This window comes from Bos mutus, chromosome 10 (genome assembly GCF_027580195.1).
Source record: "Bos mutus isolate GX-2022 chromosome 10, NWIPB_WYAK_1.1, whole genome shotgun sequence".
In the NCBI taxonomy this organism is placed as follows: Eukaryota; Metazoa; Chordata; class Mammalia; order Artiodactyla; family Bovidae; genus Bos; species Bos mutus.
Window position 1 is genome coordinate 65,013,901 of NC_091626.1, and position 13,192 is coordinate 65,027,092.

Below are 13,192 nucleotides of genomic sequence, written 5' to 3' on the forward strand. Positions count from 1 at the left end.
GGTTGCATTATGAGGGTTTGTTTGTTACAAAATACTAGTAAACTGAATGTGGCAACATATAAAAAGAATTATATATCAAGATCAAGTGAGATTCACTGCATGAATGCAAGACCTACTAAACATCCAATCCTTTAAGCCAAAGGAGCCAACCATCATCCACTGAACACCTCTGAGAAATATAGCAGGCCCCATTCCTGCCCATAGGATGATTTTGAGCTCTGTAACACCTGCTTCTTTCTGGAGGCTTGAATACTACTTCATATTCCCTCTTCACATCAAATCATGTCATTGCTTTTAACAGTGACTCAGCTCAGATCCAGGGATTAATTTACAGATTGCTGCTTCCAGGCCATGGCAATGTCAGTGTGACTTAATAACCTAATTTCACAGTTTTCCTGGTTTAGTCGCTTATTTTTGAGTCTTTGCCCATCTCCACCTTCTTTGTTTTAAATCAAGTTTGAAGTCCTTTTATTTCTTCAAATTGAAGTATGATTTAACATGTAAGAATTTTTTTCCTTGTGATGATGGACTTTTAAAAAAATATTATATGATCCCTTAAAAAACATTGCATTTATTTCTTTATTTTTAGCTGGTTCTTTGTTGCGACGCGCAGGCTTTCTCCAGTTGCAGAGAACGGGCTACGCTGTAGTGGTGGCGCGCATGCTTTGTGCGGGGGTTTTTCCTGCTGCGCGGCACGGGTTCTCGAGTGCACGGGCTTCAGTAGTTGTGGGGTATGGGCTTAGTTGCCCCGCGGCATGTGGAATTTTTCTGGAGCAGAGATTGAACCCTTGTCCTCTTCATTGGCAGGTGGATTCTTAACCACTGGATCACCAGGGAAGTCCGTAATGAGGGCTTTTAAGATCTACTTTCTGAGCACCTTTCAAATATGCAATTACTAACTATACACAATTGCTAACTATAAATACACAATTACTAACTATAGTCACCATGCTGTACGTTACATCCCTGTAACTTACTTACTTTGTATATGGAAGTCTGTACAGAGTTTGTAAAGGGTTCTTGATATAGTCCGCGTATTAGATCCTTATCAGTGATATGATTTACAAGTATTTTCTCTTGTTCAGTGCATTATCTTTTTACTTTCTTGATAGTGCCGTCTGATTCCACATCTGTTTTTAAGGTTAAGGATTTGTTGATTTAAATAACCTTTACACTTTGATTAGAAGTATTACTTCATGGACTGTGATTGACTCCTTGCTATGAAATAGTGATTTTTGAATTCTAATGTACTTGTGAATATCATCTGTGTTTTCCTTTGCTGGTAACTGTTAAGTAAGAAAGTAACTACCTCAAACAGATACTTTGCCCAGAAATAAATATTAATAGAAAAGGAATCTTGAGTAAAGTTGTTGAATTTTCTGTTTTTCTCCTCTATGACAGAATGCATCAGTAAATAATTTGAAATGTACTTTATTCCAGAAAATAGCTTTCTGTTAGTGATATCCCATTATACTGAATACTTCCTATCTCTCTGATATTCTGTTTTTTGTTTTTTTTAATTTAAAGACAAAACAAGCTGTGCTTCATTCCCCTCTGGGATTGAAACAGTGATGGGGATACGTATGGCCAAGACACACATAGCAACTGTGATGGTAGATGTGAAAATTGAGGCCACGCCTCACCTTTGTTTTAATGCAGTCTAAAAACAAATATTTTTGGTGGAGAAAGAGTGAAGTCTTGGAGAAAGGGAGAAGTAGATACATGAGGCAAAAAGCAGTTTTTAAAACTCAACCCAGTTTGAATCATACAAAAATTTATGATTTTCTGTTGACCTTTATCTTTCATAACTGATGATATGTTTAACTTTATTCATATTCTTTATGTTTTTTTCTTTTTAAGCTTATAGTGGCTGTTGAACAAGAAGAAATTCCCAGACTTCAGGCCCTGTATGAGAGAGGCCTGCAGAATGGTGTCCAGGGCCTGAGGCTGATCCAGCAGGAGGACATAAAAAAGAAGGAGCCATATTGTAGGGTAAGTGATTCGCTAACCCCACACACATGCTCACAGGGATATTTTCAGCTGGGGCTCAGTCCCTGTGACATGGAGGCTGGGGGTGAGCCTATAGGAAGCAGGAATCATAGAAACAGATAATCTTGTCACAGGAGCATTGAGGTGACAGACACAAGAGGGCACTGCCACAAACTCTGGATGCTGATTTCTTCTTCCCTTTGAGAAACTACCAGGTCCAAAGAGCACAGGCAAAGGCAAGAGAGGTCTGAGGCCCTGTGACATGTTGGGAAAGCACTGTGTGGTGAGGTGTGGTTGGGTCCTAGGGTGTGTAGTGGGAGGTAACAGATGAGATTGGAAAGGCAGAACCAGCCCACATGAAGGGCCTGACATTCATGCTAATACTTTGAAGTGTATCCAGTAGACATGGGTAGCCACTGAAAATTTTTGAGGATGGTGGCTGCAGTATCTGGTCTGCTTCAGGAGGGTGTGAATGGTGGGTTATAGAGTATCTGGCTTAAAGCATGCTATGGGGAAAACCAGATCTTCTTTATTTGTGATGGAGACTTGACTATATATATATAATAGTTGCTCTGTTTATCAGCTTTCCTTGATAGCCTTTTAGAGGCTACTGTCTGATTCCCACGCCACTGACTGTTACAGTGAATTGCTGTATCTCCTGTTTTCCATTCCTCAGGGTTTTGGTTTTTTTTTTTTAATTGGAATATAGTTGATTTACAATGTTGTATTAGGTGTACATCAAAGTGAATTAGTTATACATATACACATATCCACTCTTTTTTAGATTCTTTTCCTGTATAGGCCACTACAGATCTTCCCCAAATATGTGTGTGTATATATATACAATAAAATAGATAAAAGTATATATAATAATAGTATACATGTGTATATATATATATATATATAAGCAATATGTAAAAATAGATAACTAATAAGGACCTATGGGCTTCCCCAGTGGCTCAGTGGGAAAGAATCCTCTTGCAGTACAGGAGACATGGGTTCGATCCCTGGGTCAGGAAGATCCCCTGGAGGAGGGCATGGCAACACACTCCTGTATTCTGGTTGGGAAAATCCTGTGGAGAGAGGAGACTGGTGGGCCACTGTCCATGGGGTTGTAAAAGGGTTGAACATGACTGAAGCAACTAACCACCACCATTTATCTATTTTGTCTATTTTATTTATTTATATCTTTTATATGTATGGACTTCCCTGGTGGCTCAGACGGTAAAGCATCTGTCTACAATGCAGGAGACCCGGGTTGGAGCCCTGGGTTGGGAAGATCCCCTGGAGAAGGAAATGGCAATCCACTCCAGTATTATTGCCTGGAAAATCCCATGGACAGAGGAGCCTGGTAGGCTACAGTCTGTGGGGTCGCAAAGAGTCGGACACGACTGAGCGACTTCACTTTCACTTTCACTTTGTGTATATATATATATTTTAATATATACAGTAGTGTGTATATATCAATCCTGATTTATCCACCCCCGCTTACCCCCTGGTAACCATAGGTTTGCTTTCTACATCTGTCCCCAGTGTTTTAATGACATTATACAATATTTGGACTCTGGGTACCTATCTTAGTGAGTATGACCTTGAACTCACTGTCAGGCGATGCTTATCAAAAGCTTGCTTTAGAGAAACACTGTTTAAAGAAGAGAGCCTAGATGATCATTCATCCTTCTACCTCTCTCCAGACCACCAGATTGTGGTACCCCTATACTGTAGTGTTTTTCTCTCCCCACCTACTCCTTGACCCCAGATTACTCTCCTTGAGTTGTGTGTTGGTGTTTTGGCATCAGCCTATGGAGAAAATCACTGTGTCACTCACTAAGGCCTCTACTGTAAGAAGATAGGTTCACTGTTGAATAACATCTTTTTGAGAACACTCAGGAGAAATTTCTCTCAGACCCCAGTTTTAAGTATAATTTTTTCTTCCTGAGCAGTTTCTGTCTATGGACTCTGTAACTGATTGCATTGTCCTGTTTGCCTTGATCCCAAGCAGGACACATTTGTGCCCTACTCTTGCCAAGTAGCTAAAGCCTTAAGCATAAATTTTTATTTTTATGCACTAATTTCACTCTTTGTTTCATCTTGTCTTTTCATCTTTGTTTTCTGTAAGCTCTTATTTTTTGGAACTTGTTATTGAATCCTAGCATACCAGTACATCCAAAATCATCAACTTGATGAATTTTCACGAAATGTGATCAGCATCCAGATCAACAAACAGAACATTACCGCTTCATTTTGGTTGTTTAATTCACTTATTGATTCTAACAGTTTATCTATGAATTCTTTTTTTTTTTTTTTTTTTTTTTGGCCATTTTGCACGGCAGATAGGATCTTAGTTCCCCAAACAGGGATAGAACCTGCACCCCCTGCGGTGAAAGCATGGATTCTTAACCACTGGACTGCTATGGAAGTCCTAATTCTTCTTCTGTTTTCTATATACAATCATATTGTCTGCAAATAATGACTTCTAATCCATATACTTGTCTGGTTTAAAATTTAATGCTAGTATATATTGTTTTGTATGTATTTTTGTTTGTTTTTACAAGCTGCTTCAAATCCTTTTACACAAAGACAATATAGAATTAATTTTTCTTAAGTTATCTTTAGTTGTGCAGTTAAGGTTGGATCAAAATATTTGATTTTCTTAAGTAGTATAAAGTTCCCAAGAGATTGGTAGTACCTAGAAATCCAGATAGCGCTGAATGAGTTCTTCCTTGCAGGGAAGGTCATAGCATAGCATCTTTGACTCTAGCATACTTCACCTCTCTCTCCCTTCGGACTCAGAATAGTAAGAGTGTTTTCCTTGTGGGAGCAGATCTTCTCCCTTTTCTTCTCCCCATATAGTTCTTATTTCTCTGAGATGATGAATGAATGACTGATTTTTTAATAAGAAGACTCATTCATTGAATATCTGATTTTGTCTATTTTCTTCCGGCTTTGAGCAAATGCTACATGGGTCTTAAGCCAGGATTGGCAAACTGTGGCCAGTGTGGGCCAAGCCCACAACCAGTTGTTAATGACCTATTAAGCTGTTTTAAATGATTGAGAAAAATTAAAAGAATAATATTTTATGACAGTGAAAATTATATGAAACAAAATTTCAGTGTCACACAAATAAATTTTTATTGGCATACAACCATACTTAATCATTTATGTGTTGTCTGTGGCTGCTTTTGTGCCAAACAACCAACTCGAGTAGTTGGAACCTTAAGCTTCACATGGACAAAAATATTTACTATCTGGCCCTTTATAGAAAAAATTACCAGCTCCTGATCTAAACAGTAGGGAGCCACTGAAGGATTTTGGCAGGAAAATGACATGCAAACTGTGTTAATTAAGGAAAAGTTAATCAAACTCTGGTACACAGGATGAAACTGGTTGTGGGAGAGAGGGGAGCCTTGAAGTGGGAGGTCAGAACCATTTATATATTTATTTTTGGAAGCAGCTTTACTCACTATGACACCACCAACACTACCTATTTATAGTTATTTTTAGAATCAGTTCAGTTCAGTCCCTCAGTTGTGTCCAACTCTGCGACCCCATGGACTGCAGCATGCCAGGCTTCTCTGTCCATCACCAACTCCCGGAGCTTCCTCAAACTCATGTCCGTTGAGTTGGTGATGCCAGTCAACCATCTCATCCTCTGTTGTCCCCTGTTTTTAGAAAACCTGATTCCTTTCTACCAGGCTTTCCTGGTGGCTCAGATGGTGAAGAATCTGCATGCGATACAGGAGACCCTGATTTGATCCCTGGGTCAGGAAGATCCCCTAGAGAAGGAAATGGAAACCCACTCTAGTACTTTTGCCTGGAGAATTCCATGGACAGAGGAGCCTGGCAGGCTAAAATCCTTGGGGTCTGAAAGAGTGGGACACGGCTGAGCAGCTAACGTTACTACTACTGTATATCATAGGTCAGTAATTTCTAGACTTAAGGAAGTTTTGACATACTATTCTTTATCTCACTGCATTTTCTCTTTTTTCCCCCCCATAAAATGGGATCTGACATAAGATGAGCAGCAGTTTGTGGTGGCTGAGAAGTCAGACAGACATAAATTTAAATCTCATATCTGCCTATTTAACAGCTGTTTACCTTAAGTTAAAATTTTTCTAAACCTCAGACTCCTTGTTTGTAAAATGGAGTTGTTCTGAGAATTAAATACAATAATACATATAAAGCATCCAAGATATGTTAATCCTCAAGAAGTGATGGTTGTTATTTTGTGCTTTATGTGAGCAGTAATTCTGGTGAATTAAAATGGATTTTTTTGAGATACTTGGGTACTTTTCATGACGTCTGATAAGATAACTTTTTTATGTTCTTTTTCTCCTGGTTTACATTTTCCCTTTTTCCTAATACTTTGCTTGTAACTCATTATTTTATTCTGTTTATTTCCTTTAAGCCATGTCATTTCCTCTGTAGAATAGAATAGGCTATTTCAAAACATTGTTGAGAGATCGTAGGATATCTTCAAACTAGGGTTGTGAGTAACTCATATAAAGGCTCGTTTTAGTCAGTTGGGGCTGCTGCAACAAAGTGTGTGCTCAGTCGTGTCTGACTCTTTGCAACCCTGTAGACTGTAGCCCACCAGCCTCCTCTGTTCATGGAGTTTTCCAGGCAAGAACTCTGGAGTGGGTTGCCACTTCCTACTCCAGGGATTTCCCGACCCAGGGATTCAGCTCTCTTCTCTGTGTCTCTTATGTTGGCAGGCGGATTCTTTACCACTAGTGCCATCTGGAAAGTGGACCAGTTAGCTTATAAGTGTCAGGTATTTATTTCCCATAGTTCTAGAGGCCAGAAGTCTGAGATCAAGGCTCTGAAAGATTTGATGTCTGGTGAGGACCCACTTCCTGGTTCATAGACCATCTTCTAGCTGTGTTCTCACAATACTTAAAGGGTGAGGGAGCTCTCTGGAGTCTCTTTTATAAAGCCACTAATCCCATTCATGAAGGCTCTATCTTTATTACCTAATCACTTCCCAAATGCCCCATCTCCAAATACTGTCACGTTGGTCGTTAGGTTTCAGTCTATGAATTTTGGAGGCCCACAGACATTCAGTCTATAGCAGAACTGGTTGTTTATACTAATGCTGTACTTAAAAAGGAAAAAAAGTATTAGTATTAAAGAGATTAGGGAGCTACACATATGGGGGCAGGAAGTATTAATATTCGGGAAGTCTCTGTTCCTTCTGCTCAGTTTTCCTGTGAACCTAAAACTGCTCTAAAAAATCAAATCTACTAAAAAAATGAAATTAAACTTACTTCCCATCTCTTATCTATATAGTGCTTTACAAGAATTATTGAGTGTTTCCTGACTATAAAACAGCTAAACCTGTTTCTGTTTTATTGTTTTGTGTGATTTTGATAGGTTTGGTTGTGGAACTAAGATGTCAGAATCTCACTGATCTGTATCAAGTATTACCTGGCATTTGAGAATAAAACAATTTATAACCTCCACCAGAGAGGCATGCTAATTTTTAAATGTGTTTCTGTTTTTATGTACTATCAAGAAACTGTTTCAGACTTTAATATTAGTGTAAAAAAAATATATATATAAAAAAAGCCCCTGACCCCACTGTGGATTTGGTCATGATGTAAAAACAATTTTGACTCTGGAGTTTGGGAAACAAAGTTTTTGATTTCATGATGGTACTGAAATCTTGGGGATTTGGAATATTCCAGCTAGTCAACCGAAACAACAGTCGTCTGTTGTGTGTCTGATAACTTTAGAAATTGGAAAAAAAATAGAAAAAGAAGGACCCATGGTTCTTTATAAGAAGGACCCATGGTTCTTAATATCATGCCTTACTGTTCAAAACAAAACAGCATTTTGTACATCATAAAGATTAGGGATGAGTCTGGATATTGTTCTGTGCACCTGACCATGTGATCCTCACATTTCTCAGAACAGGGTAGATGAAGTATGTATATATAGATAATCAAGTTAATTTGACCAACATTTTCTTCTTTACTGTGTGCCCAGCACTACAGTGGGTACTGCAGATGTGAAGATAAGACATTGTCATGATCCTAAAAGAAGTTAGAGTGTAGCAGAAGATAGTTTTAATACAGTGATAAGTATTATGATAGAACTGTCTTGTACCAAAGCAAGGGAGAGCTTTTAGTTTAATCCAAGAGTTTAGAAAAGTCTTCTCAGAGGTGAGCCCCCCGCTTGAAAGATAAATAAGTAGTGTAACTTCTAAGAGAGGTGTATGTTACCCTTCCCTGAAGCCTCTGCAGTAGTGATCTACTTTATAGGAGGCCGCATTATGGTTATCAATGTCCAGAATTTTTAGGGGTGACAATATATAGTGGAAAGTATACTTCGGTTTTTCATAAAGGTGTCTTGAATAAATTTCTCCCTTTTACCCCAAATTCACAACCACTACCAGGATTGGGTAGCAGAATTTCCATGGTATAGGGTCTCTTCTCTTTCTTCCAGGCCCTCCAGAAAGAAACAGTTTGTCAGGGGAACTCTGAAAATGTTTCTTGTATCAGATCTCTTTAAGAAGAAAATCAAGTGCCCCTAGTGGGAGTATCTGAGAAACTTTGAAACTGCATCTGTAAACTTTGAAGAATGGCTCTTGACAGTGTTCTCTGTGCCTCTCTATCCTGACTGCTTCCTCTGACCATAGGGATGCTGAGCCAACTGCCTTACTATATAACGCTATTGGTCAATCACATATTCCTCTAGCCTCCTGACTGACTTCCAACTCTTAGCTTTCCCTGACCCACTTGCCTGGTTCTTTTCCAACCTGATCTGCCACAATATCAGATTTCAAGCTCTGACCTGGTGACCTGGTCCGTGCACGTGCAGTCTGCCGGCTGGCAGACAGCCAGCCTGTCCCCTAACCCCACCCTAGGCCAGAGTGTCAACAGCTTGGCAGCAGTGATTTGTTCCACCTTCCCCCTCATCCACATTCAGGCAAGGCACACCAACATCTCATGAGGAGGGTCAGAGCCAAGACCAGAAAGGGAAGGAAGAAGGAAACCTGTTTAGGAAGGGTAAGATTTGGTATATGTTTAAAGACAGCCCTCAAAAATTCATTCAGTCAGTATTTGAGTGCCTTCTGTGTGTGTCAGGCATGTGCTGGATTAGAGGAGTAGAAGATGAATGAGGAGGATATTTGGGATGATAAAAAAAGATTGACACGAGGCACTTGGACACATGTTATTTTACCCCTCTGTTATCATACTTATCACATAGTTCTATGCTATGTAAGAAAGTTTTTGTGACTAAACTCTTAGTATTATCTTAAATTAGCTTCCAAGGTTGTTGTATCCCAGATACTGTTTGTAGGTTGGAGTTGAATTCTACTTATTGGACCTGTGAATTTAGGAATTTCAGGCAATAGAAGTTCTAGTGTAAAATCTTACGTGTGTCTAGAAACAGAAGGAATGATTTCCTATTCTTGGCAAATGCTCTCAAATTCTGGAAGCAAGACTGTCAGGAGAATGATGAATTTTTGCCACATGTTAGGTTCAGCTTGTGAAAAGAGCCTGAGATTATGAGCCTTCACTTTTAGTGCCATCTGGCCATTTGGAAACATTGGTCAGGGTTGAGTGGCAAAATTAAAAGCTTTTAAAGGCCAGACAGGTAAACACACTAGGCTGGGGTGGAGCAGTGAATACAGATGAGATATTTAATATTATCAGATGTCATTTTAAAACTGTAACAGCAGTGCAGTGCTGCCCAGGAGGATGGCAGCCCTTAAGTCACACTCAACTTCTGGGCTTTAGTTATCCTGGGAACCAGTCTGCCCTCTTAGAGGAAATTGATTGAGAGAACTGATATACTCTTATATACAATAACGCAACAGAAAATTGTGCCATTTCCAAGCACTCGCCAAAATGTAGTCAGTATTTAGTGTGTGAAATTCTACTCATATCCTTTTCTTCACAATTAGAAAAGGCCTGTGCACATTGAACACTTATTCTGAAAAATTAAATATGTATGGTTGTAGATCATTCGTTTATAGAGTTTAAACATGTTTTGAGTGGCAACTGACACACACACATACACACACACTCCAACATAGCAATTAAATACCCAGGCTATTAATTTCTCCATATTACCTAAAGAGAAAGTTTGACTTAACCACTAAAATCTCCATTCAGTAGTTGCAGTCTTGAAGATAGATTCAGCAGCAAATCAGATCAGTACTCTGAAAACATTGTGAACAACTCAGGGCTCTCACTGAGTGTGCATGACAGATAATATACTACTGGGAAAATCTTAGTGCAGTTTATATAAAGAAATTGGTGATACAGAATCTGACTCATTATCAGATATGGTTCACATCAGATCAGATCAGTCGCTCAGTCGTGTCCAAATCTTTGCGACCCCATGAATCACAGCACGCCAAGCCTCCCTGGCCATCACCAACTCCCAGGGTTCACCCAGACTCACGTCCATCGAGTCAGTGATGCCATCCAGCCATCTCATCCTCTGTCGTCCCCTTCTCCTCCTGCCCCCAATCCCTCCCAGCATCAGAGTCTTTTCCAATCAGTCAACTCTGCGCATGAAGTGGCCAAAGTACTGGAGTTTCAGCTTTAGCATCATTCCTTCCAAAGAAATCCCAGGGCTGATCTCCTTCAGAATGGACTGGTTGGATCTCCTTGCAGTCAAGGGACTCTCAAGTGTCTTCTCCAACACCACAGTTCAAAAGCATCAATTCTTCGGCGCTCAGCCTTCTTCACAGTCCAACTCACATCCATACGTGACCACAGGAAAAACCATAGCCTTGACTAGAAGAACCTTTGTTGGCAAAGTAATGTCTCTGCTTTTGAATATGCTATCTAGGTTGGTCATAACTTCCCTTCCAAGGAGTAAGCGTCTTTTAATTTCATGGCTGCAGTCACCATCTACAGTGATTTTGGAGCCCAGAAAAATAAAGTCTGACACTGTTTCCACTATTTCCCCATCTATTTCCCATGAAGTGATGTGACCGGATGCCATGATCTTCGTTTTCTGAATGTTGAGCTTTAAGCCAACTTTCTCACTCTCCACTTTCACTGTCATCAAGAGGCTTTTGAGTTCCTCTTCACTTTCTGCCATAAGGGTGGTGTCATCTGCATATCTGAGGTTATTGATATTTCTCCTGGCAATCTTGATTCCAGCTTGTGTTTCTTCCAGTCCAGCGTTTCTCATGATGTACTCTGCATAAAAGTTAAATGAACAGGGTGACAATATACAGCCTTGACGAACTCCTTTTCCTATTTGGAACCAGTCTGTTGTTCCATGTCCAGTTCTGTTGCTTCCTGACCTGCATACAAATTTCTCAAGAGGCAGATCAGGTGGTCTGGTATTCCCATCTCTTTCAGAATTTTCCGCAGTTGATTGTGATCCACACAGTCAAAGGCTTTGGCATGGTCAATAAAGCAGAAATAGATGCTTTTCTGGAACTCTCTTGCTTTTTCCATGATCCAACGGATGTTGGCAATTTGATCTCTGGTTCCTCTGCCTTTTCTAAAACCAGCTTGAACATCAGGAAGTTCACGGTTCACATATTGCTGAAGCCTGGCTTGGAGAATTTTGAGCATTACTTTACTAGCGTGTGAGATGAGTGCAATTGTGCGGTAGTTTGAGCAATCTTTGGCATTGCCTTTCTTTGGGATTGGAATGAAAACTGGCCTTTTCCAGTCGTGTGGCCACTGCTGAGTTTTCCAAATTTGCTGGCATATGGAGTGCAGCACTTTCACAGCATCATCTTTCAGGATTTGGAATAGCTCAACTGGAATTCCATCACCTCCACTAGCTTTGTTCATAGTGATGCTTTCTAAGGCCCACTTTACTTCACATTCCAGGATGCCTGGCTCTAGGTGAGTGATCACACCATTGTGATTATCTGGGTCATGAAGATCTTTTTTGTACAGTTCTTCTGTGTATTCTTGCCATCTCTTCTTAATATCTTCTGCTTCTGTTAGGTTGATACCATTTCTGTCCTTTATCGAGCCCATCTTTGCATGAAATGTTCCTTTGGTATCTCTGATTTTCTTGAAGAGATCCCTGCTAAGTCGCTTCAGTCATGACCGACTCTGTGTGATCCCATAGACGGCAGCCCACCAGGTTCCCCCGTCCCTGGGATTCTCCAAGCAAGAACGCTGGAGTGGGTTGCCATTTCCTTCTCCAGTGCATGAAAGTGAAAAGTGAAAGTGAAGTCGCTCAGTCGTTCCCGACTCTTAGCGACCCCATGGACTGCAGCCTACCAGGCTCCTCTATCCATGGATTTTCCAGGCAAGAGTACTGGAGTGGGATGCCATTGCCTTCTCCAGAAGAGATCCCTAGTCTTTCCCATTCTGTTGTTTTCCTCTTTTTCTTTGCATTGATCACTGAAGAAGGCTTTCTTATCTCTTCTTGCTATTCTTTGGAACTCTGCATTCAGATGTTTATATATTTCCTTTTCTCCTTTGCTTTTTGCTTCTCTTCTTTTCACAGCTATTTGTAAGGCCTCCCCAGACAGCCATTTTGCTTTTTTGCATTTCTTTTCCATGGGGATGGTCTTGATCCCTGTCTCCTGTACAGTATCACGAACCTCATTCCATAGTTCATCAGGCACTCTATCAGATCCAGGCCCTTAAATCTATTTCTCACTTCCACTGTATAATCATAAGGGATATGATTTAGGTCATACCTGAATGGTCTAGTGGTTTTCCCTACTTTCTTCAATTTAAGTCTGAATTTGGCAATAAGGAATTCATGATCTGAGCCACAGTCAGCTCCTGGTCTTGTTTCTGCTGACTGTATAGAGCTTCTCCATCTTTGGCTGCAAAGAATATAATCAATCTGATTTTGGTGTTGACCATCTGGTGATGTCCATGTGTAGAGTCTTCTCTTGTGTTGTTGGAAGAGGGTGTTTATTATGACCAGTGCATTTTCTTGGCAAAACTCTATTAGTCTTTGCCCTGCTTCATTCCATTTTCCAAGGCCAAATTTGCCTGTTACTCCAGGTGTTTCTTGACTTGCTACTTTTGCATTCCAGTCCCCTATAATGAAAAGGACATCTTTTTTGGGTGTTAGTTCTAAAAGGTCTTGTAGGTCTTCATAGAACCATTCAACTTCAGCTTCTTCAGCGTTACTGGTTGGGGCATAGACTTGGATTACTGTGATATTGAATGGTTTGCCTTGGAAACGAACAGAGATCATTCTGTCATTTTTGAGATTGCATCCAAGTACTGCATTTCTGACTCTTTTGTTG

At 40.1% G+C, this 13,192-nt stretch overlaps 1 protein-coding gene across 2 annotated transcripts in view; it reads left to right on the forward strand.

The window, feature by feature from the left end:
- The window catches only part of L2HGDH (L-2-hydroxyglutarate dehydrogenase), a 53,436-nt gene that overhangs the window by 15,587 nt on the left and 24,657 nt on the right, over positions 1 to 13,192 (forward strand). For both annotated transcript variants that reach the window (XM_070378104.1, XM_005894278.2), the window contains exon 4: positions 1,861 to 1,992. In XM_070378104.1, the coding sequence (XP_070234205.1) occupies positions 1,861 to 1,992 (132 nt within the window). The remainder of the gene's footprint in view (positions 1 to 1,860; positions 1,993 to 13,192) is intronic.